The following is a 26,009-nucleotide window of genomic DNA, read 5'->3' as shown; positions in this document are numbered from 1 at the left end:
GGCTGGCACCACCCGGTGCCAGAGGTCTGCTCACCTAAGGGTGGGGACAGGGCTTCCTGGGTGCAGCTGGTGAGTGTCTCATCTCTCAAAGAACCCAAGGAGTAAGTCTGGGGATGTCAGACAGGAGGAGACCAGGAGGGTGCCCTCAAGCTGAGGGAAGACTTTTACTGTGGTTGACCACAGTTCCTGGGCACTGCTAGATCACTAGTCAGAAAACCTTCACCAGAAAAGAGAATGCGTGGCCTTTTCATTTCTCTGAGGAAGCCAAGAAACTTTAATTAGGTGACAGGGTTTCGAGCACTTACAGCAGATGGGGTGCAGTGAAGGCCCAGGGAGGAGAGGGGCACGGAGGTGCACGTCCCCTGCGCCCCACACGCCTTCAACCACTGCAACAAACAAGCACCCCAGAGAGGCTATGTGGCAGAGCCCTGCGCACACAGGGCTTTGAGAGCACAATGAGGGGTCTCTGCACGTGGCCTCGGGACGCTCACTCCACGCATACCCGGTGTATCAAGCTGGCGCCTAAGCACAGGCCGTGCAGCTGAAAGCAGCACATGTGGCCAAGGAGAGCAATCGGCTTTCCCGCGCTTCTGAGGGCAGGGACTGGGGCTGTGCACCGGCGTGCGGGGCAGGCCGGCGGAGGCTACTTGAGCAGCTTGGCCACGTTCAGGCTGGGCACCACAATGTCCTTGAAGAGGGGCACGTAGCTGGGGCTGGCCTGCGCCGGGCCCTGCTCCAGGGTCTCCATGATGGTCTGCTTCATGTCACGGCTGGCATCCCCACGCACAGCCAGCAGCGCACCGATGTGGTCGTCCCTGGGGATGGGGAGGCGTCAGCCCATGCCCGCTTAGCACCCCCATGATGCACCACGCTGCCAGGGGCTCATGGCCTCACCACCCCAGCCCACAGAACGCAGGGGGTGAGGACAGTTGCAGACAAACGGCGCCTCTCCCTTTTCAGCGGGAGACAAGCCTGCGTTTTCATCTTACTCGGCCTTTTCTCAATCCAGCTGCAGAAAGATTTTTCAACACTGCTTTTATAAATCTTTGTTCCCGCCCAACCAGAGCAGAGACTGTGGAGAGCTCAAGACCCCGTTTTCCACGTTTAACCAGAAATGGCAAGATGATGGGACAGAGGTGGCACAGCTGCAGCCACGGAAGTGGCCCCTTGGGGAAGTGGCAGGTGCCCTGAGACGGGGGCTGCGAAGGCTGGCCTGGAGCCAGCATGGCAGAGGGGGGACGTGCGTGGGTCCCCTTCCCTGAGCCTGGCACTGGGGACTCCCTGTAATCACGTCCTCGGAGGGTGTCCGGTCTGAGCGGCACTTGGGCCCTACTGAGTCCACCATGAGCACAGAGGAAACTTCCTAAACTCGCCCCGCTCAGGCCACTCCACAGGCCAAATCTTCCCCACCAGACACAGCAGAGCTGTCACAGCCCTGCCCCCACCCTACCCCTGCCCCCACTGTCCCCACCCGGGTGTGCCCCGCGAGCTCCACCCACCCATACCGCAGCCCAGGCCCGACGGAAGGCAACACAGGAGCCGCTCTGCTCCCCGCACCTGAACCCCTGCCGTGCTGCAGGGTTAACCTGGCCAACCGGGAGCCTCACCCACCCTGCGACGGAAGGAAGGACTCTAAGGCAGACGTGCATCCCTTACCTGATGTCTGGATACTTGCTGACCAGAGTGGAGACTTCCAGGTAGAGCAGAGAAGGGTCTGTCAGCTTGATCACTTCGGCCACAGCCACGATGGTGTCACAGTATCCGTCCACGTCTTCCCCGAAACCCTGGAAGGCAGCAGGAATGTGAGGAGCCGCCCTGGGCTGTCCCCCCGCCCCGGGAGCGGCCGGATTCTGGCTGAGCCCCTTCCTGACTGGGAACCTCCCTCTGCCCCTGACTCCTCAGGATCTACTCTGAAAGCCCAGGAACGGCCTGGGTCTGGGTGAGGGCGCGTCAGTGGGAGGCGGCCAGCGCCTCGAAGCACGGGACAGACGGAAGCGTCCCTCAGGGAGCCCGCGCCGCGCCTGCCTCCGCGGTCATTCGTGTTCAACCACAAGCTCAGGCAGGACCCGGAGCCAGGGCCCCGCCTGACACACACACGCACTCTCATCTACCGGCTCAAAGTCCGGGGCGGAGGCTGAACGGGGCTGCGGGGCGGCGGGCTTTCCCCACCCGGCACGGCGCGACACTCACGGACGCCAGCTTCCGGAACAGGAAGCGCAGCTGCTCCGCCTCCCTCACCATCTTCTCCGCGCCCTCCTTGCGCTCCTCCGGGCTCCGGAAGGAGATGCGCTTCTGCATGACGGCCCGCAGGTACTCCACCACCACGCGCCGGTGCGCCTCGGCCGTCATCCTCTGGGGAGAAACACGCGGTCAGCGGCAGGCTCCGCGGCTGTGGCGGCCACGAGCACTTCCATTTAAACCCAGGTCGGGGCTGCCAGCGGCTCCCCGGAGGCTGGGCCCACTCCTCGCTCGCCACGGCTCTGGGAATCTCACCGCAGAGGAGGAGCGGGGGCTCGGGGGGGGGGAACAGTGACCGTGACCCGGAGCCCTGCACCAGCAGGACAGACGTGGGTGAGGCGCGTGCTGCGCAGCAGCACTCGGTCCACAGACGGGCCGGTGTCAGTGGCTGCTGCTGCCTTTGATAACGACGGCAGCATCTGCCAAACGTGGCAGACATTTTGGAGGAAAGAGGAACCTAGGTCCTGCAGGAAGGAGGGTCTGAAGTGGAAAGAAACCCCTGGGGTGCGTGGAGGGGCAAGAATATGGGGCACACGGGCCTGTCCGGGAACCACAGCTCCCTCCACCTCGAGTGGGCGCCACAGGGCCCCCGCCACTTTTACCAGAGCCGCGTCCCAGGGAGGCGGCGTCCGCAGAGCCTCTTGCCTCCCTTGAGCTGACAGGACAACGAGTGAACGTTCACTCACGGAGGGGCTCACTGGATGCTGAATTCTGAGCAGGGTGAGAGGTGAGCCCTCCGTGAAGGTGACTAGGGGACTAGGTCCCACCTTCTTACCTTCTTATATGGCTTTTTAATTTTGGCAAAATCGTTGAAATAGTCTTCCACAGTGACACAGATAATGTCTACAGCGTTTGATCCTAACAGCCACTTCTTCGTCATCAATTCATTCAGATGTTGCTGAAAAGCAGAAACAGATCATAGAAATCATCACCTCAACGTCCCACAAGGGCTGAGTGCGTGTGGGAGGGAGGCACTTCCGTGCGCCTTTGCTACATGGCACTGCTTTTCTAATTACAACAGCAATGCGCACTCAGGTAAAGATTCGATTATATAATCTGCAAATGTGTACTTTAAGTATAGGAGATTTATACTACAATTTCTGTGATGAGCTTCACAAAATGACATGTTAAAGATGGAAATATCTGTGCATGTATACATTTTACCTTTAATGGCTACATATATTTATTGTATTTATTTGCCCAATTCTCTATTGATGGACATTTAAATTTTTTTCACATTTTGCAATAATGCAACAGTGAATCTGTATAATTCTACTGATGAAATTCCTTAAAGTTGAATTTTTCAGTCAAAAAGTATATACATTAAAACTCCAATAAAAGTATACAAATTAAAACTCCAATAAAAGTATACAAATTAAAACTCCAATAGAAATATACAAATTAAAACTCCAATAGAAGTATACAAATTAAAACTCCAGTAAAAGTTACAAATTAAAACTACAATGGCTGTATTTCCAAGCTGCCCTCCAAAACCCAATCCAGTTCAGGCCCACACAGAATCCAAACAGCCCCTTTCTCTCACGCCCTCAACAAGCCTGAGAGGCATCCGCATCTCCGGCTCCTGCCAGCCTACTGAGAGGCAGGTCCTGTTGAGCATTCATTGCTTCGAGGATAAGACTGGGCGTCTACTTTCATGGTGAGGACACTGGTGTTGCTTTTAATGTGAGGTGGCCGTTCATGTCCTTCGTCCATTTTTCTATATATTCTTTTTAAATTTTGAAATAATTTCAAATGTAAATATTTCCTTCTTGCTTTCTAAGTCATTTTTGCGAAAGTTACAAGTGTCTGCCTCTTTGGGGACACTTTCACACACATTTCTGTTCTCTTGCACAACCACTGATGAAATCAGCAACCAATCCCACCCCTCATCCCAGGAACACCTTTCTAGCAGGACCACCAGATGGCCATGGTCTTATTTTTGTTTTGTTTTGTTTTGTTTTGAGATGGAGTTTCACACGTTGCCCAGGCTAGAGTGCAATGGCACGATCTTGGCTCACTACAACTTCCGCCTCCCGGGTTCAAGCAATTCTCCTGCCTCAGCCTCCTAAGTAGCTGGGATTACAGGCATGCGCCACCACACCCGGCTAATTTTGTATTTTTAGTAGAGACGGGGTTTCTCCATGGTGGTCAGGCTGGTCTCAAACTCCCAACCTCAGGTGATCTGCCCATGTCGGCCTCCCAAAGTGCTGGGATTACAGGCGTGAGCCACCGCACCTGGCCTACATGGTCTTATTTTTAAAATATATTCTGACTTTTGCCAATACATCTAAATAATGTTAAACCATCTTTATGTTTCTGAAATATCCCCTACGTTTCATGGTAGGTTATGCCTTTGATACAATATTAAATTCATTTTATTAATGATTTTTGTGTATCTATATTCAAAAGCGAAACTGATCTATGGGAGATGATGTGTGTGTGTGTGTGTATGCACTCTCAATTTGACTTTTTGACAGGTCCCTACATATCTGTTTCTATTTTGTAATCCACTAAATTGTCTGATATCTCTCATACTTACTGGGTGAACCTACTGAATTGTGCATAAGGACCCTGCATCATACGAAGCATGCAGCATCACAGAAAATGGAGGCGCTCTGAGCGATTTGACCTGAATGCAAGTGCACAGCCCGGCTCCCCGGATGGCGTCCGCACGGTACAGTTCACAGCCTGTGTCCCAGAGGGCAGTCAGGAATCACCATGCTTTGGCCCCGAAAACGGTAGAAGGAAAGAGCCAGGCCCACCTCCAGGTCCAGGAAGACCTCCTCCAGCAAACCGCTGCAGCCCTCCTTCGCGATGGCATCTAAAATCCCGTCCATGCTGGGCTGGCTCAGAGACACGCCCTCTTCCACTTCATTCTTTAAATACTTTCTTTTTAAACTGACTATGGATTCTCTGCAAGGAAATGGTTCAGGTTCAACACAGCGGCTGGGCAGGCCAGCCTCCACTGGTCCCCCATCACAGCATCTGGCCACACTCACTTGAAGGTCTGGCAGTTGTTGATGATGGCTATCATATACTGAACGTAGCAGTGTGGGTGCTGCCGATTCCTCAGGTGCTCTTCTTTATACAGCTGCGCTTCATCCTTATATCTGAGGACAGACAGGATTCGGTCAAACAGCACTAAGGACAACATGGAGCTGTTTCAAACGCCATGCTGACGTCATGCCTGGCCTGATATTTCACTTCACTAACATCTGACCGGATGAGCCTCTAAAAATAAAACAATCTTTAGACGATCCAGACTAATGGAAGGACAGAGAGGCTGATCACTTAAATGGATCAAAAAATAACTTCACTTCAGGCTTTAAAATATGGCTCATTAGGAGGCTGAGGCAGGAAGACCACTTGAGCCCAGGAGTCAAAGGCTGCCGGCTGCGCTGCAGTGAACTACCACTGCACTCCAGCATGGGCAACCTAATGAGACCTTATCTCTTTTTTTTTTTTTTTTTTGAGATGGAGTCTTGTTCTGTAACGCAGGCTGGAGTGCAGTGGTGCGACCTCGGCTCACTGCAACCTCCACCTCCCGGGTTCAAGTGATTCTGCTGCCTCAGCTGCCCAAGCAGGTGGGACTACAGGTGTGTACCACCACGCCCACCTAATTTTTGTATTTTTAGTAGAGACGGGGTTTTACCATATTGGCCAGGCTGGTCTCGAACTCCTGACCTCGTGATCCACCCGCCTCGGCCTCCCAAAGTGCTGGGATTACAGGCATGAGCCGCCGCACCCGGCCGACCTTGTCTCTTAAAAAACAATTTAAAAATATAAAAATTTTGAGGAGTTGGTAAAAAATAACTGAAAAAAGGAGAAAGAAAAAATATGGTTCTGCATTCTGATTGTAAAAATATACTACATATTTGATTATGAGGAACTGGGAAAGCTTTATCTTATTTACTGTACACTTCACCTAGAAACTCATAGTGTTAAGAATATCACCAAATGTCAGGTAAAATGTCCCTTTCAGAAACTGTCCCTCAAGTCATCCAATTAAAAACACACTTGAAACGTCAAGAAAACACACAGAGATAGTGACCTGCTCTATTTTTAAACTTATTGTGGGCATTCTCAAGCACATATGGGAGTGGAAGAATTGTACAACAAACACTGTTTCTATTTCTAAGAGATGTTAAGAAAGGAGCAAACTGAAAGCTGGCAATTAAAGGGAAAGAAGTCAGCATTTCTGTCCAAAGTGTGGTTCAGGTCATGAAAAAGCTGAGGGTGATCAGGGACGGTCTCTTTATAGAAGAATCTAACCTAATGACAATGACCTCCAAAGAAACAAACTCAGGCCAAGATCCCCATGGACAAATGGCCAATAGGGACTTGGCCATGACCTCTGTGGATAGACGGCCAATGGGGACTTGGCTAAGACCTCTATGGATGGAGGGCCAGTGGCGACTCAGCTGTGACCCCTGTTGACGGGTTGCCAGTGGGGACTTGGGCATGACCCCCATCGATGGATGGCAGATGGGAACTCTGAGTGGGCAGTGTGGCTTAGTATCTAAGCCACCAGGACAGGACCTACAGATGCCACGTCTCCTGATGTGCCACATCGTGGAAGACACACTTGCCAATAAGTGGGATCCAAGCCTGCGGAGCCAGTATCTGGCTCAGGAGCTGATGGCAGACTGAGGACGAGGCTGAGGGACATCTCTCTACAGAGATCTACAAGCAGCAGCTTAAGGAGGGAAGGGGCTGTTCTGCTTACCAGAGGCCTAGGAACCCTAAGCCCTCATGTGATGCAGTCCGATCTGATTCACAACTATCGAAAGACACATTTGAGATAAAACCCAAATGCAGACTTGGCATTGGATGACCCCATGGAGTCACTGTGCATGTCTCTGACTTGATGGCACTGCAGTGGCTTGAGAGAGGGTCATAAATACCATGCCACAGTGCCTGGGGTTTGCCTCAAGGTATTTCAGCAGAGAGAGCAGAATGGGCAGGGGAGAACAGTTTAGGCAAGGGGGCTTTGGAGGGGATGGCTTCTGGACTGCACGATGGTGAACACAGCAGTTTTTTACACCATTCTTTCCACATCTGTATAGGTTTGAAAATTATCATCAACAACTCATGGGGAGGGTGGTGTGCCAGGTCATGGCTGCCTGGAACCCTTCTGAGGAAGGCCAGCTCGGCCGAGGACACCCTCCCCACTGCGAAGTGGGCCCTGCAGCAGGAGTCGCCACCCCTACCCCGAGGAAGTTCAGAACAGGCGACGGGAGGAGCCTGACTCCAACGGAGTTGGTGTCATCCGGTGCATCACTAAGGACGTCACAACCCATAGGCTCTGGGAGCCCAAGGAGGCATGTGGTCCACTCAAGGGGAAGATGATCCAGAAGCTCCGCTCCCTCCCTTTGCTTTTGAAGAACACAGGAGTGACACGTGGGGAATCTATAGGCTTAATTTTTTTTTAATAACAGGCATAGTAGGATCAAAAAATGTTTGCTTCTAATTTTTAAAAACATTCAATTTGTACATTAGCACACTGGCAAAAAGACATACCTGCTTAGGAAAGAATTCATCTGCTGAAGACACAAAACTAGTACCTTTGTTTTCAAATCTTCACTTATCTGAGCAGCAACTTGAAGATTCTGTTCAAACATCTAAAAATCGGAGAACTTATTAATTCTGGTATAATCTTACAGGAGTGTACTAAGAGTGCAGGTTTGCTGTTATATAAAACCCGCGTTTGCTAAGTGGCATTTAGGATAGTACAAATTCAGAGAAAAAAAATGAAACCACCTGAAAAGTAACAAAGTTAGTTTTAAAAACAAAAAACAAAAAAACAAAAACAACTTTCTCACCTGGGAAAGTACCAAGTGACTTATTTCTTAATTCCTGGCAAACTGCTTTCTCCCATGGGGGCCATGTCAGTCCTCACACTACGTGACTGGAGTTCTAATGTGTGGAGTGAAGCCTCACCAGGGATGGCGCCCCTCAGGCGGCTGACTCACCTTCCCTGGCCCTGTGACCGTCATGATGCAGAGTTCCTAAGAATCTGGACCTGGGGTGTGCCAGGCCCTGCCAGCAGCTGACACAGGCAGAGGAAGGACAAGGGGACAGAGCTCACTGGGCTCTCCTCACAGAGTTTCTCACAGCATCCGTTTCCAAACAAAGGAATGGGTTTGGACTAGCCTGTCAATAACCAACGGTATCATTCAGAGAGAAATGTCACCCACCAGCCCTCACTCCTGCCTGACCAGAGTCCTGAGTGAGGATTCTAACACAACTGGGCTCCATCCCTCAGCAATGCCACTCAAATTAAAACACATGATGAGCCAAAAGAAAAAAAAGCAGGAAAAACAGGACACAGGGTGGTCAAACACTAGAAAGTGAATCCGTGGTGAGAACACACTGGGTCTAACACCTAGTGAGGCTCGGGCATTGGAAAGTGAATCTGTGGTAAAAATGCAAGTGAGTCTAATACTTAGAACCTTAACCAACGAACAGGAAAGCAACTTTGAAAGCCAATGGACGCCGTGACCCACCAGGTGGAGGTTGCAGTAAGCCAAGACTGTGTGCTACTGCACTCCAGCCTGGGCGACAGAGTGAGACTACGTCTCAAAACAAATAATGGACGCTCCCAAAATCTACCTGTTTAGACTCAATCATGTGCCATTTTTTAGGACAAATCCTGGATATCAACCAAACAAACTCACATTTGAAAGTCGCACATAAATAACATATAATTAGGCTCTAGTCCAAACCCATAAAGACCCAGTCAGAAAAGTAAAGTGACCTTGGGCAAAACTATTTGGTAAGTATCGTCCCAGGTTTCTGCAGCTTCAGAGAGAAAGAGACAGAGACAGCAGAGGACTTAGATGCACCAGGCAGGGCTCTCAATATTTTCACCACACTCTGCGGATGAAGATCCCGGGTATCTGTGTCACTCTGTAAAACCTATAGGTCCTACTATCCACTAGGAAATGGAACTGTGCCAATCCCCTGCATTTGATACCTGGAAGACGATGGCAGGGAGTGTGGTCTGGTAGTACCCATCCTGGTCGGCTTCCGGTTCTGTATCTTTGACCCAGTCTTTCTTGTCTGTCTCCAGTGCTTTCCGCAGCCAGGCGATGATGTTTGACTAAAGGAAGTTCAGCATGATGGAGAAGAGAAGAGAAGAGAAGAGAGAAGAGCAGGTGCCTGAGGGTCATGCCAATCACCTGGTCGGCTGCATGCACAGCTCCAGAAACCAGACACACGGCACCAGAGTCCTCGTTCCCAAATGAGGACTCCAGAGCAGGGACCCAGGAGCCACCCCCATGGGAGGCAGGGCCCACGGCAGCCTGCAGGGATTTAACTGGAACCTTTGTACAGATAAAGAGGGAGAAGAAACTAGATGCCCTTTTGGCTGCACCTCATGCTGGAGGACAAGGCCGCTGAGTCCCAGGTGTACAGAGAACGAGGCTGACCAGGTCCAGTCAGGTCCGGTCAGGCCTGTTCCTCTGCCCAGACTCAGCAACCACAGCAGCTCATGTCCCAAGAGAAGACAGCACTCCTTCCCCAGCTCCTGAGGACACCTCTGCTTCTGGTCACAATGCTGCCTTGCTAGGTGGACACACCCTTGTCTAAGAAGCAGACCCTGCTGACCCCCTCCTCTCACTCTGAGACCACCTGGTGGTCACCAAGCTGCAAATGGACTTGCCCTTTGGTCCTTGACTGACCCCCCCTGACCCTGGGACTCAGAGCCGAGAGCTGGCAGGTGCCGCCACACACGGTTCAGACATCCTGGGCCCTGGCCAGCCTGCCGAGGATGGCACAGGCTCACATCTCCAGCAGAGGACAAGCTTCGGATCCAGGCCCAGATCTCCTCTTCTAGCAAACGGACCTGTCAGGGCCTGGAAGCAGAGCCTGGGCAACTGAGCAACGTACCCTAGGAAGTCAATGCGAAGGCATTTCCCACCCTGCCTCCTGCCTGCTGCCAAGCCCAATTACTTGTACAACCAGCACGGTGGTCTATGGCACGCAGGCCGGCCCTACTCACAGTGAGTGTGGACATGTACGTGTCAAGCAGCTCAGAGACCACGTGTGCAGAAAGCAATGGCTCCAGGGTGCCGACATCCACTTCCGGGGCCAGCTCCGTGTTCCTCATCATCTCCGTACTATGGGAGAACCAGGAACGTGAATGACAAACCACGACAGACATAGAAGAGCACATCCAAGTGTGTCGAGGCTGTTTCACTTGACACATGAACGTCCACCCACCCTGGAGACTTCCTGGTCACAGCCGGCCCACGGCTCAGAGGAAAGTGCAGGGCAGGGGTCGAGGGCTTTGGGGTCTCCGTGGGGTCAACCCACTGGCTCTGAGACCACGTGAGTCCCTCCAACCCCAGCCTCACCCTGCTGTGCCAGCTTCATAAGGTGCTAGGGCTCAAATGCGGAAGAGACTTCCCTGTGGGGAAGACATGTTCTATTCACTGCACTTCCAGAGCCAAGGCAGGGCCTGGCAAACAGGAGGCACTGAATAAACAAACGCACTCAGTCAAAACAACAACAAGCACAGCCGGCCCCCACAGCCATGGGCGCCATGTCCACTGACTCAACCAACCACAGACTGAAAATATTTGGGAAAAACAACAATAAAAAATAATAAAAATTTCAAAAAATATAGTCCAACAACTATTTTCATAGCATTTACACTGTATTTAATTTTATAAGTAATCTAGAGATGATTTAGAGCAGGAAAGAGAATGTACACAAGTTACATGCAAACACTATACCCTTTTATAAAGGGGACTTAGGCTCCAGAGGATTTTGACAGTCAAGGGGACTCCTGGAATCCCTCCCTTTTGGGTATGGAGGGGCAGCTGTGCTGTACTTTGGAAACAAGCCACTGCAGTCAACATCACTGTGCTCTGCAGAGGCTGATGACTGGAAAGCAGAATACAGGACATTACTGATAAAAATGTATCTGCAAGAACAGCCTAAACTACATCCAGTCTACTGCCCAGAAGACAGGAAATACGTGCTACACTTCAGGAAAAGTTTTCATTAAAAAGTTATTATCAGCCGGGCACGGTGGCTCAAGCCTGTAATCCCAGCACTTTGGGAGGCCAAGGTGGGCAGATCACGAGGTCAGGAGATCAAGACCATCCTGGCCAACATGGTGAAATCCCGTCTCTACTAAAAATACAAAAAAATTAGCCGGGCGTGTTGGCATGCGCCTGTAGTCCCAGCTACTCAGGAAGCTGAGGCAGGAGAATGGCATGAACCCGGGAGGCGAAGCTTGCTGTCAATCGAGATCACGCCATCGCACTCCAACCTCGGCGACAGAGTGAGAATCCGTCTCAAATAAATAAATAAATAAATAAAAAGTTATTATCTGTGTATGAGGTTGGGCTCTTTAAAGGCTAAGGTTTGATATACTTACTATGTACCCACAAAAATTAAAATTAAAACATTTTTTTAAGTTTAAGGTTTGACCACTCAGAAAATTCAACTAACATGCCTCATGCTATGTACCCTAAATACTTTCTCAGAGTAACACTGAATAAAATGATTAAGGGCCAGTCCACTATAAGAAATCCAAGAGCTTCCTGAGTAAAAAAGTGCTTCCTAAAATTCTGCACATTTTAAAAGACTTTTATTTAATCTGGATTATTTTTGCCCAAGAACTTCAATTCCGTGTGTGAATGTTTCCAGCGGGAATGTTCAACCTCCCCTGAGAAAGGCCGGGGTGATGGAACTCACAAGACTCCCCAAGGACAGAAAAACACTCACAACGTGGAAAGACAAAATCAAGACGCAAACTGTGCAAGGTGCACACACGCACAGCCCAGTCTAGTGGCCACAGCCAGGGAGTGCCCAGGGACGGGATTGGAATCCAGCTTCCCATGCACGGCCTAGTCTAGTGGCCATGGCCTGGGAGGGCCCAGGGACAGGATTGGAATTCAGCTTCCCACTCACTGGCTGTGTGACCTGGGCACATTATCCCCTGCCTCCTGCCTCATGGGGCTGCTGACACACCAGGCACGGAGCAGGAGGCCTGCACGGTCAAGGCTACAGAATGGGCGGCCATGAGGATGAGTGGCAGAGCCAGGGGAGGTGAGTCCACAGTTGTGCACAGAGAGCCACAGTTGCAGAGAGCCATGGTTGCACAGAGAGCCACGGTTGTGCAGAGAGCCACGGTGACCATTCTCTGCAGGGGGTGCTTCCTTTCTCTTCTGTCTTTCTGTATTGAAATGCAAATTCTCTATAAGCAGATACCAGTAAACAAACAAAGCACCAAAAAAAATGCCTCACTGCTAAAAAAAAAAAAAAAAAGGAGGTTTATTCAATTTCTCCACTGCAGTGATAAGATAGGCAAAAAAATAAAAAGAATTATTCCAATACATGACTTATTATTATTTTCTATCTATGAAACCATGGAAAATTGAAATAAATTTTCACTGCAGCTACCTAATCTTAAAGAATTTCAGGAGCCGGGCGCGGTGGCTCAAGCCTGTAATCCCAGCGCTTTGGGAGGCCGAGACGGGTGGATCACGAGGTCAGGAGATCGAGACCATCCTGGCTAACATGGTGAAACCCCGTCTCTACTAAAAAATACAAAAAACTAGCCGGGCGAGGTGGCGGCGCCTGTAGTCCCAGCTACTCGGGAGGCTGAGGCAGGAGAATGGTGTAAACCCGGGAGGTGGAGCTCGCAGTGAGCTGAGATCCGGCCACTGCACTCCAGCCTGGGCGACAGAGCCAGACTCCGTCTCAAACAACAAAAAAAAAAGAGTTTCAGAATGCCCCACCACTGCACCGTTTCCACACTACTTCCAATTAATCCATGCACAGAGTGGTTCATGTTCCCTTATGTGAAGTGACAAAGCCTCGTGCTAGGATACAAAAAGGATGATAGAGTTTTCTCGAACTATCTAGACTTGTAACTGTTTATTTTTGAAAGACTCACTGCTATAGGATATTGGTGAAGAGAAACCAAACCCAGGATTGCTGGAAGCCAGGGAGGTGATGTGGTGGTCTCCTCCCCAGCTGGGTGGCCATGTGCTAGTCCCAGCCCCACCTGGGACCATGTGTCCTCACCTGTAAAATGGGCAAAAACACGCCTGCTTCGGGGTGTCACCATAAGGAAACAAGTCAGCACACGGTGAGACAGGATAATGGCCCAGCCCGGAGCTGCACCCTGTCAAGCTCAACGGGGCTGGAGGCCAAGAGCAGAGATCCCTCCCAAGCACAACAGTGTTCAAACATCAGAGGCTGGGCACCAGCAGGTGGACCAGAAAGAAGACGCCCCTTGGCCAGAAACCAAGGCCGTGGGCCCGGAGCACCTGCCCAGAGTGACGCCCTGTGGTTGGCTCTCCGGCAAGTGGCTGCCAACCCCTCTCACACACGGCTTCTACCTAAGAGACAACACAGGCGCCAGGTTAGCTTTACCTTGTGTATGTGTTTAAGACCCACGTCAAGAGGCTCACGATCTCATTGGCTTCCAAGTCTTCCGATGCAAGCTCTTGCATCCGCGTGCTCAGGGCTTGGTGGTACATATTCAGGAGGTTCTTAAAGATCTCATAGTGGGGAGGAAAGCACTGAACCATCAGGTTTTTGGCGACAATGAGGTCATCCAGGACGTACTTCCTTATAATTTCCAGGTGACGGACAAGCCACATCTTGTCAGACTCCCTGGTGTCTGCCTGTGTCCCCTCAATTCTGGTGGTCACAGTCCTCTCCAAGATGGTGAACATTTTCTCTTTCCAATTCTTGGGCCTCCCAGGAGGAACAAAGCCAGTTTGCTTTTTCCGGTCAAGTATACGCCTGTCGATTTTCTCTTCCCTTTCAATGATCCTGACAACTGAGACCAGCAAGGTGGGGTCACGGCGGACAGTGACCAGTGACCTCTGCAGCACCATCCACAGCTGCTTAGCCAGCTCATCAGAGAGCCCCTGCGTGCTGCCAAAGTAGCCATGGATGAGGGTCATGTCACGTGTGTTCCCACTGTCCATGCGGTACTGCTCGTACATCAGCCCGTCCCGGGAGCACTCCAGGTCCATCAGCTTCCGGTGCGCTTGCAGGAGTGCCCCTTGTTCAATTAGGTCCTGGGTCTCCCTCACAATCTCAGGCACTAGAGAAAAGGCACAAGACAGCAACATAAACCACCACCACCACCACCACATAAAAGGCTGCCTGCGTGCAGCATTCTAGGAACACGGCAGAGCAGGAAGCCATCTCCCTAGCTAACAACAACTGCAATGGCAGGATGTGTCTGAGGTAACTATCTTTGGAACTCTGGAGTCTACTGAAGGCATAAATTGTAAACTGTGGTTAACTCTGGGCATTTGCAGCTCTCAGCTGGGCAGTGGCTACCCAGGCCCCACGTCCTGCCCCGCAGGCAGCTGTGCATGTGCTGATGTGTTCCTGGAGCTTCCTAAACACAGTCTGCAGCCTAGCTGGGCAAAAACAACCCTGTCCTCCACACCAGAGATCTGTACTCTGATCACTGACTGCTGCTTCTGACCACAGAGGTGCGAAGAGGTGAGCAGCCACTGTTGCATCTTCCCCTGTTCACAGGCCCCTCCTCGCCCCCGCACACCTCCAGGGAATTTTAAAGGGCCAATGTCTTCACCACCTCTTTCATCTGTCCCCCTTTTTGAAAGCCAGATATTTATATATAAATAAAGACATTCAAAAGTAACTGCATTTACAGGAAAAATTCAGAAGTGGCCAATGCATGCCCAGGCAAAGGCACAGGCTCAGAAAAGACTTGAGATGACCTTGAAGTGCACACTTCAGGCTGCGCCTTGGCACAGAAAGCCTACAACAACCAAAGACAAGAATCATCAACCTGGGAAGGGGAAAGAATCTGATTTCCAGAGTTATCACATTATTTGATTCAAGTGTCCATTTTTCAACAACAAAAACATCACAAGGCACACAAAGAAAGAAGAAAGTATGGCCCATTCAAAGGAAAACATAAGAAACTGTCCCTGTAAAAGATCTGATGGCAGATCTACTAGACAAAGACTCTAAAACAACTATTTAAAGATGTATACGGAACTAAAAGATGTGAAGAAAGAAACATGTATGAGCAAAATGTAAATACCAATAATGAGACAAAATCCAAAAGGAAACAAAAAAGAAAATATGAAGCTGAAAAGTACAATAAATGAAAAATTCACTGAAAGGATTCAAAGGCAGATCTGTGCAGGTGCAAGAAAGAATCAGTGAAAGTGAAGACAGGACAATGGGAAATATCAAGTATCAGGGACAGAAAGAAAAAAGATTGAAGAAAAGTGAACAGAGCCTCAGCGACCTTGTGGACACCATCAAGCAGGCCAACATATGCTTAGTGGGACTTTTAGAAGGAGAAGAGAGAAATGGGCAATACATTATTTGAAGAAATAATAGCTGAAAACTCCCCACATTTGATGAAAGACATGAATATGAAGATCCAAGAAGTTCAATGCCCTCCAAGCAAGAGGAACTCAGAGGTCCACACTAAGATACAACTTAATCAAACTTTTGAAAGATTTTGAGAGCAGCAACTTGTCAGAAACAAGGGCTCCTAAATAAGATTATGAGTAGATCAGATTTCTCACCAGAAACTTTGGAGGCCAGAGGCAGTGGGATGACATATTCGAAGCGCTAAAAGAAAAATACTGTCAACCAAGAACCTTAAATCTAGCAAAACTGTCATTCAAAAGTGACAGTGATATTAAGACATCCCCAAATAAAAGTTGAAAAGCTTGTTACCACAAGATCTGTCCTGCAAGAAATGCTTAAATGGAGTCCCACTGGTTGAAAAGAAAGAATGCTAGGGAGAAACTGGAAGCCATGTGAAGAAGTAAAGGTCTCAAAAAAGGTAAATTCATGGACAATCATAAAATCTAGTATTATTAACACTTCAGTTTTTAACTCATCACTTTGTTTTCTGCATGACTTAAGAGACTAATATTTTTCTGGTTGAAAGGGGCAAATAAAAAAGAAACTAATACATTAAAAAATAGTCTAAAAGGTAGTAACACTGTAACTTTGGATTCTAACTCCACATTGTTTTTCTACCTAATTTTTTAAAATGAATGCATTAAAAAACAATTATTAGTCTATGTTTTTGGACACACAATGTATAAAGATGTAATTCTGTGAAATGAACAACCCAAAGCTAGTAGAGATGAAGCCACATAGGGACAATTTTTGTGTGTTACTGAAGTTACGTTGATATAAATTCAAACTAAAGTGAGATAATGTTAGATGTTAAGTGTAATCTTTATGGTAGGCACAAAGAAAATAGCTATAGAATATACACAAAAGAAACAAGAAGGGAATTAAAATGTTTACTACCAAAATAATCAAAAGCACAAATAAAAAGAAATGCAGAAATAAGAGACAAAAATGTTATATGGCATATAAAAAACAAACAGTAAAATGACAGAAGTCCCTTCTTATCAGTAATCACTTAAATGTAAGCTCTTCGATCAAAAGAGGTAGGCAAAATTAATTAAACTCTTCAATCAGAAGAGGTGGACAAAACAGATTTAAAAAATAAAACATGATTCAACTCTACGTGTTCACCAGAGACTAATCTTAGAGCCCAAGACACAAATAGGTTGAAAGTAAAAGGATGGAAAAAGATATTCCACGTAAATAATAACCAAAAGAGAAAAGGAGTGGTTATACTAATAAATATGAAATAGACTTAAAAAAAAAAAAACTAGTCACAAAGAAGGCCATAATGTATTAATAGAAGATTCAGCAAGAAGATGTAACAATTACAAATATTTCTGCATTTACTAACGGACCATCAAAATACATGAAGCAAAAATGGATAGAACTGAAGGGAGAAACATTCATTTCTGTAACAGTTGGAGGCTTCAATAACTCTCTCTCAATAACGGACAGAACAAGCAGACAGAAGCTAAAAGAGGCTTCAATATCTCCCTCTCAATAATGGACAGAACAAGTAGACAGAAGCTAAACAAGGAAAGAGAGGACTTGAACAATGCAACAAGCCAACCAGACTGAACAGACACAGAAAGAACACCCAACAACAGAACACACACTATTCTCACATGCACATGCGACAGTCTTCAGGACAGACCATGGATTAGGCTTCAAATTAAGACTCAGGTTTTTAAAAGATAAATATCATACAAAGTACCTTCTCCAAACTCAGCAGATGACGTTAGAAATCAGTATCAGAAGGAAAACTGTAAAATTCACCAATTTATGGAAATTAAACAACATATTCTTAAACAATTAATGAGGCAAAAAAGGAAACATAAGAGACTTTTTTTTTTGAGACAAAGTCTCGCTCTTGTCCCCCAGGCTGGAGTGCAATGGCATGACCTCGGTTCACTGTGTCCTCTGCCTCCTGGGTTCAAGCGATTCTCCTGCCTCAGCCTCCCGAGTAGCTGGGACTACAGGCACCTGCCGCCACCATGCCCGGCTAATTTTTACATTTTTAGTAGAGATGGGGTTTCACCATGTTGGCCAGGCTGGTCTCGAACTCCTAACCTCAGGTGATCTGCCCGCCTCAGCCTTCCAAAGTGCTGGGATTACAGGCATGAGCCACTGCGCCCAACCATAAGGGACATTTTTAAAAACTTAGAGAAGAATGAAAATGCAGACGAATCAGAAAACTCGCACATTCCTGGTGGAAAACTGAAATGCTGCAGCCCCTGGAGGAAACAGTCTGGCAGCTGCTCAAAGATTTAAACATAAATGACCACACGGTCCAGCAGTTACACTTGTGTGTACATACCAGAAATAAATAAAAGTAAAATATCTGTACACCCACGTTCACTACAGCATTACTCACAATGGCTAAAATGTGGAAGCAATTCGAGTGTCCACCAACAGACAAACGGAGAAGCAAAATGCGGTCCATACATACAACGGAATATTATTCAGCCTTAAAAGTGAAGGAAATTCTGCAATACTACAGCATGGAAGAACCCTGAGGACATCATGCTGAGTGAAATAAGCATGTCACAGAAAGACAGATAATATGTGATGCCACTTCTATGAGGTTTTCAGAGTCATCTAGTTCAGAGAGACAGAAGGCAGAACGTTGGGGAAAAGGAGCTGGGCAGAGGGTGCCAAGTCAGTGTTTAATAGGTGCAGATGTTCACGTCTGCAAGATGAAGAATTCTGAAGATGGAGGTGGCAATGGTCGCACAACAATGTGAACGTTCTTAATAGTCCCCAACTGTACACTTAAAAATGGTGAAGATGGCAAACTGTGTATGTACATTTTAGCACAAGAAAGAATGCAGGAGGGGAGCTGTGTACACTGCATTACTGAATTATAGGCAATGAGACAAGTCTGAAGGGACCCAAAGCACATCTTCTCAATGAAAATGTATCCGTAACAAAAAACATGCATACCACGTAGGCTCATTTGTTCACCAAGCAAAGGAAATTATTTCCAACTGCTGTAGATAAACTAATTCCAGGCCGGGCGCGGTGGCTCAGGCCTGTAATCCCAGCATTTTGGGAGGCCGAGACGGGGGGATCACAAGGTCAGGAGATCGAGACCATCCTGGCTAACATGGTGAAACCCCGTCTCTACTAAAAAATACAAAAACTAGCCGGGCGAGGTGGCGAGCACCTGTAGTCCCAGCTACTCGGGAGGCTGAGGCAGGAGAATGGCGTAAACCCGGGAGGTAGAGCTTGCAGTGAGCTGAGATCCGGCCACTGCACTCCAGCCTGGGCGACAGAGCAAGAATCCGTCTCAAAAAAAAAAACAAAAAACAAAAACAAAACAAAACAAAAAAAAACTAATTCCAGTAATGCACCTTTTGGTCATTAGGCATTAGTTTAAAAGACCAGAAGGAAATGTAGCCAGCCAATACGAAATAAGAGGAAATGAACTAGAAAGGTGCCAGCTGAGCATCACCAAGGAGACTCCGTCGAGGGACTCTGTTCCAGTTCCAGGCGGTCCACAGTCACCAAGAAGAGCTGCTTTCTGAGTTGGCATCACTGTGGCATTTGTGTTGGGCATGCACAAAGAGATGCAGACCACAGCCAAACATGTCACCCTGCGGATCACGCCCTGGAAGAAGGGCACACACAAAGCAACGGGACAAGGTGCTCAGCAATGCTGCAGCCACAAGCATAAGAGGAGGGCGGAGGGGACGGGGTGGACAGGACACAGGTTACCAAGGTGTGCTGTGGGCAGCTAGGGAGAACCGTGCCAATTCACACGTGGCCTCGGGAGCTGACGAGCATCAGATGATGCAGCACAGCCAGTGTGGAGGGCAAGCTGGGGCCCGTGACGGCTGCGGGCGGGGAAGTGTCATGCAGACATCAGGGCAGAGACGTTGGGTAGAGGAACAGGAAGAACTTGCCAAGAGGCCAGATAGGAACAAAGAAAGGGAAAGAATCAGACCTTGCCAAGGCTTCTGAGGTTGGGGACTTGAAGGATGCTGCTGACCTTGACACAGAGTGGGGACCAAGGCGAGGACGTGGAAGCAGCTCCCGTCACAGCAAGTGGGAAGAGACTGTGAACACAAATGCTGGGAGCCACCACCCAGGGCCAGCTGGCACCTTTCAGGGACAGGTTACTGGGCCCTTGGCATCCTTCTGAGGCGTTCAGGGAGAAGACTGAAAGGGTCACACCCCCACGGCACTGAGCCCCAGCTCTGCCCTGGCCTGGGCACACATGCTTCTCCTGCCGCCTGGGAGCTGCTGCTCGCCTCATCCCTTCTGCTCTGGAATCTGCTTGCTCTGTCCCATGTGCAGGGCGGCTTCTCCCACAGCTCCTTTTAAGCATGGGCCGCGGCACCTTCACTCTTCTGCACTCACAGAGTCTAACAGCCACATCGCAGGCAAGGCAACGACACTCAGCCAGGGACTCCCTCTACACTGCGTTTGCTGGGCCTCTGTCCTGACACTGAACTACAAGCCTTCCTCTAGCCTTTACGTGCTCAGCTCATCACTTCCATCCACGTTCAAAAAAAGACGCTGAGCAGACAAGAGTCACGCTTACCGTCTACAGGTCTACAGTGCGGGCTGCAAAGCACACTGCACACAGAGCACTCAGTGAGTCATGCAGAGACAGGTGTGAGCATGGCAAGTGCCTTGAGCATCTGCCTGGTACCTGAGAAGATGTTCTTGAGGTTCTCCACGGCTGCGGCGAGCTGGCTGTGCTGCACCACGGCATCTTTGACATCCTTGAGGCTCTCGATGGTGTTGATGCTCTGCCTCCAGTCCTTGCTGACGTCCGCCAGTGACTGCTGGATGTCTTTGACGTCATTCAGGGCGTTGTGGAGCTGGCTGAGACCTGTGCGCACCCCGTCCAGCTGTGACTGGATGGCGGCCTGAGGAGAGACGCCACACGGGTGAGAAGAGCCAGTGACAGCCATGTGCTGCCTCCTGAAGAACAAATCTTCCCCGGAAGGGTCAAGTTCAGGAAAGAGCCACTGAGTAGCAGGAAATAGTCAATACCCAGAAAAGAGAATAAAATTAACAAGGATTTAATTGATTCACAATGTAACTTTTTGTTTCACTGCTGCCTGGGAACAGAAAAATGATGCATTTTAAAGCTTTGATGAGAAAACGTCAGGACACTCCTCATCTAGCCTCACACCTGGTGACACCGGACACCACCACGGGTCTGCCCTGCGCCGTGGCCTGCTATGGTACCCTCAGAAGGATGTCACCCATGTTCTCCCCAGGCACCCTAGTTTCCCAAGAGGTCTCATCTAGGCAGAGAGAACGGTCAGGACTTCACTGGCTTGGGGTGGGGGGTTCCTGCTGTTCAGCCAGGACCATACTTGGCCTCAGGACAGCTGACCCACAGGAAAGAATCGGCACCCGAGCTTCAGATCCACTCTGTGTTAAAGGTGAGTTAAAACAATCTGAACAAAATGCCCTCCAGTGGTGCTCTGTAGAAGAGCTTTAAATAAGACTAATTCTCATTCCTCTGGTGTTGTTTAAAAACTTAATAGTCTTACAGTGAGCTGCGATCCGGCCACTGCACTCCAGCCTGGGCGATAGAGCGAGACTCTGTCTCAAAAAAAAAAAACAAAAAACTTAATAGTCACTTTCACGGTGTTGTTTTTGTTGTTGTTTCTGGGTTGGTTTTTTTTTTTTTTTTTTTTTGAGACGGAGTCTCACTCTGTTGCCCAGGCTGGAGTGCAATGACACAATCTCGGCTCACCACAACCTGTGCCTCCTGGGTTCAAGCGATTCTCCTGCCTCAGCCTCCCAAGTAGCTGGGATTATAGGCACCCGCCATCATGCCTGGCTAATTTTTGTATTTTCGTAGAGACAGGGTTTCACCATGTTGACCAGGCTGGTCTTGAACTCCTGACCTCAGGTGATCCGCCCACCTCGGCCTCCCAAAGTGCTGGTATTACAGGCATGAGCCACCGTGCCCGGCCTCAGGGTGTTTAAAAGGTTGTTCCTTTGCTGTTTTCACCATTCCCACTGTCTTCTAAGCAAAGCTACTGATTGGTAATGCACTGCTGAAAGTAACTAACTGCTCAAGAAAGTCCAGCTCTGCCTCCTTGCACATCACCACAAAGGCTAGTTTAGCAAAATCAGCATGGTGATGTCAAGCAGGAACCTGAAGCCCAAGACAGATGGCTCTGTGCTGCCTGGGAGTGGAGCAGGTGGCCTCACCTTCAATCTAGCCTCCACGGAGGCCTTCTTCCGTGCTTCTCTCCTGCGATACTGCTCCACCTTGTCCAGCTGGTCCGGGCGTTGGAGCATCCCAGCCACCCTTTGCACTGCTGTCGCAACGGCCTCCCGGTCTGTCTCCTTCATGGTCAAAAAGCAGGTGGAATCCTCACAGTGTTCATGCTAGAGGTATTCTGTGTGAACTGCAGGGGTTGTTAGGTTGTTAGAAATGGTAGGTATAAAACCTCCCCCCAAACAATCAGATGATCACAATGGAGCTACAAGGAGAGCGTCTGAGATCATTAATCCAGGAAACCTCAAAGAAAGCTGAACTAGGATGAGGAACTCCTTGATAAGATAAACAAACCTTCGTAACACAAACCTGGGGAAGTTAAACCTTTAAGGGGAGAGCAGGTGCGTTTCATAGGCATGAGAGACATGGACATTTGGAAGATTCTAGATGTGGGTCCCAAACCACCCACCATGTAGATGTCAGTCTCCAAGGCACATCTCTCCCCAAGATAGGGCTGGTTTCTCATTTCGGGAGCCTTCCCCCAGCACCTTGGCCAGGCCTGTGGGCAGCTGTACCAGGACCCTCAGTGAAGACAAATGCAGCACAGACATCTCCCCCAAATAGGTACCACAGCTGGAGGCCCAGCACAAGCCCCACAATTCCCTATAAAAGTTACTATTGTCAGCCGGGCCCGGTGGCTCACGCCTGTAATCCCAGCACTTTGGGAGGCTGACGTGGGTAGATCACCAGGTCAGGAGATTGAGACCATCCTGGCTAACACAGCGAAACCTTGTATCTACTAAAAATACAAAAAAAAATTAGCCGGGCATGGTGGCGCCTGCCTGTAGTCCCAGCTACTCAAGAGGCTGAGGCAGGAGAATGGTATGAACCCAGGAGGTGGAGCTTGCAGTGAGCTGAGATTGCGTCACTGCACTCCAGCCTGGGCAACAAAGCAAGACTCTGTCTCAAAAAACAAAAAAAACAAACAAACAGCAACAAAAAAACTCATTACTGTCTTGGGTATCCAAAACCCCATTTCCCCCTTTTTTAACTGCCATAGAAAACATTGCGCTTCCCTCCTTTATGCAGGTCCGATGCAGACCACAGGTGCTCAGATGGCAGGCAAGCCTGCCTTCCATGCTCCCTCCACCATCGTCCTCCTCGGGGAGCTAAGACAGCTGCTTGGTGAGCATCTGGTCAATGCGGGAATCTGATACACCTGTTCCCCTTGATTTCAGCTGTTCGATTTTCATCTTCATGAATATTAACAAGATTCGCCTTCTCCTGGAATTTTTCATTCTCCGTGCCCACATGCTTTCAGACCCCTCTCTTCTCCTTTTTCATCTGGACCTACATTGCAACCTTTCCTTTCTCTTTATTTTCTGATTACGAAATTAGGCATACAATGTACAAAATCTGGACAGGACAAAAATACAAAGTCCCAACACCCAGGGGCAACTCCCCTTAAATCCCCACACTCAGGCAACTCTCCTTAAATCCCGACACTCAAGGGCAACTCCCCTTCAATCCCGACACTCAGGCAACTCCCCTTAAATCCCAACACTCAAGGGCGACTCCCCTTAAATCCCGACACTCAAGGGCGACTCCCCTTAAATCCCAATACTCAAGGGCAACTCCCCTTAAATCCCGACACTCGGGCAACTCCCCTTAAATCCCGACACTCGGGCAACTCCCCTTAAATCCCGACACTCAGGGCGACTCCCCTTAAATCCCGACACTCAGGCAACTCCCCTTAAATCCCAACACTCAGGCAACTCCCCTTAAATCCTGACACTTGGGCAACTCCCTCCAACAGGGCTTGTTTCCTTCCAGTTTTTTCCCTTTGAGTTTCTTTTAAAGCTAACGTTCCATTGCTTCTATGACTTCGCAGGTGCACACTTTTGTTTTCTTATTTTGTTTGGATATTATCATCAGCATTTCCATTGACATTAAAGTCTGCATGGTTTTGATTATAGGGCTGGATAACAACCCAAGAAGTGGACACCCAGCACTCTGCTGGTGCACACAGTGAGGTGACTGGACCCATCTCCAGGCTGGAGTGAAGTCTGTCATGCTGTGGGTGGAAGCCAAGGCGATGTGAGTGAAGAGCTGGGAAGCAGAAGCAGGCTCACCTTGGAGTCAGAACAAAGCTACTAATGTGGGAAAAGGGAAAACCTTAAGTTAAAAAACACAACGCAGAGGTTTTCATCCCAGCCTGAAGACTAAAGATTTTGGGTCAAGAAGCCAAAGAGGAACTCAGAAGCCACAAATAGAAACCCAGGTTCAACCCCTACCAGGGTCTTTCTGACTGCCTTTCCCTGGCGCTGGCTCTGCTGTGAGTCTCTCCACCGAGCGGGGGGGACACCCTACTGAGGGGAACATCAGCACCCAGGGGGACACCTGCGGCAGGGGGACACCTGCACCAGGGAGACACCTCTGCCGGGCGGGCACCTCCGCCGGGAGGGACACGTCACCGGGGGGATGCCTGCGTCGAGGGGAACACCTGTGCTGGGGGGCACCTCACGGAGGGGACACCTCCGCTGGAGGGACACGTGCACCTTGGAGGACACCTGCACCAGGAAAGACATTTGTGCCCGGAGGGACACTGCTCCGAGGAGGGACACCTGGTCCGAGAGGGGACACCTGCGCCAGGAAGGACAACTGCGCCTGGGGGGGCGGATACCGTCAAGGGGACACCTGTACCAGGAAGGATACTTGTGCCTGGGGGGACACCTGTGCCTGAGGGGACACCTGCACCTTGGAGGACACCTGCGCCAGGAAGGACACTTGTGCCTGGAGGGACACCTGCCCCAAGGAGGGACACCTGCTCCGAAGGGGGGACACCTGCGCCAGGAAGGACACCTGCGCCTGGTGCGGGGGAGACACCGTCAAGGAGAAACCTGCACCAGGAAGGACACTTGTGCCTGGGGGGACACATGTGCCGGGTAGGACACCTGCGCCGAGGGAACACCTGCGCCGAGGACACTCGCACGAGCGGGATACTCCACGGGACCCGGAACGGCCTCCCTACCCTCCAGGTCCCGGTCCGGCCTCCCCCTACGCGCCCCCGCGGAAGCCAGAGACAGGGAGAGCAAGGATGAAACACGGCGACCACCGCCCAGGGACCCGCGGGCCGTCCGGACCTGCCGCCGACTCACCCTCTAAGCCTACGCCGCAGCCTCAGCCACCGCCTCCGGAGTCCCGGAAGTGGACAGCGAACGGGTACTTCCGCTTCCGGCAACGGCGCCGGAAGCATGGGTCCGGCCCTCCGGGCGGGGCGGGTGCCCGTCTCTTGGCCGAGCGACTTCAGCTCGGAGACCTGCCCCGTGGCCGCTCCCCAGCAGGACATGGTAACTGCCGGGGTGGGGGTCTCCTTGCCCGTCCCAGCCCCCCCAACTCAGGCCCTCTCGCTGCCTCCGGCGACCCCCGCGTGCGCCCTTCCCCAGGGCCGGCGCAGTCTTGGAAGCCTCCGCCCAGCGTGGCTGCCTGCGTTTTCTCTCCGTTCCCTTCCCGACCTCCGGAGAGAAGACAGCCACAGAGCCGCTGTGGCTCCGTCCTCTGCTGACGCCTCATGTCTTTATGTTGGCCTTGCCGTCCGCACTGCAGTGTGGCAGGGGCGTCCCACCTTTGCCGCGGACTGAGGTGGGCGCCGAGCATTCAGTAAACGAGGAAACGAAAGCGGGGAAAGTTGGGAATCAAGCGTCTGTCTGCCTGCCACCAGCAGACTAGCGGCTTTGGGTACCCCTTGGACCCAAACACGAACTCAGCCCCTGCAGGAGCACAGTCATCGGCACCCACGTGGGAACAGTGCCCTGGGATGGGTGGCCACGGGATGTTTCTGGGGCCCCTCAGAGGCCCAGCGGCGCGGGTCTTGGAGAATGAATGTGTGTCACTGGGCCGCTGCTGCAGAGGGCCGGTCCTGAGTCGCTGCTTGGAAAAGAGGCCCACGGCCAGCGTTTGGCTTCACCAGGAGGAAAAAGCACGTGCTAAACCACCAGCATTCGGGGTTTGTCTGTTTGATAAAGGATGCACCAACTAACAAGAAAGTCCTTCATAGGTTGCAGCTGCTAGGTTGTGCCCCTGGCCCCTCCCGAAAATCGGCCACACAAAAGGAAGGGTCTGGAAGGTGGCAGAGAAGCCAGCAGAGACAAGGAAAGTGGCAGCAGCATAGGGCGGGGTCGCA

The 26,009-nt window shown here is 50.3% G+C and overlaps 1 protein-coding gene and 1 pseudogene across 2 annotated transcripts; one reads left to right on the top strand and one right to left on the bottom strand.

The window, feature by feature from the left end:
• Nucleotides 1-250: 250 nt before the first annotated feature.
• EXOC3 (exocyst complex component 3) lies at nucleotides 251-25,042 on the bottom strand. Of its 2 annotated transcripts, none has more exons than XR_003730088.2 (13): nucleotides 24,985-25,042; nucleotides 21,817-22,016; nucleotides 20,291-20,510; nucleotides 13,633-14,314; nucleotides 10,241-10,358; nucleotides 9,215-9,340; nucleotides 7,759-7,859; nucleotides 5,238-5,348; nucleotides 5,001-5,151; nucleotides 3,014-3,136; nucleotides 2,112-2,352; nucleotides 1,657-1,784; nucleotides 251-815 (listed from the first exon to the last, which is right to left on the bottom strand). XR_003730088.2 is itself a non-coding variant. In NM_001260656.1 (13 exon segments), coding segments are annotated over 12 exon segments (2,238 nt in total). In that variant the 5' UTR covers nucleotides 21,961-22,016; nucleotides 24,985-25,023; the 3' UTR covers nucleotides 255-643.
• Nucleotides 24,308-26,009, top strand: LOC144341360 (uncharacterized; annotated as a pseudogene).

This window comes from Macaca mulatta, chromosome 6 (genome assembly GCF_049350105.2).
Source record: "Macaca mulatta isolate MMU2019108-1 chromosome 6, T2T-MMU8v2.0, whole genome shotgun sequence".
NCBI lineage: Eukaryota > Metazoa > Chordata > Mammalia > Primates > Cercopithecidae > Macaca > Macaca mulatta.
The sequence above is the reverse complement of the archived record's forward strand: the minus strand, read 5'-3'. Positions and strand labels throughout refer to the sequence as shown.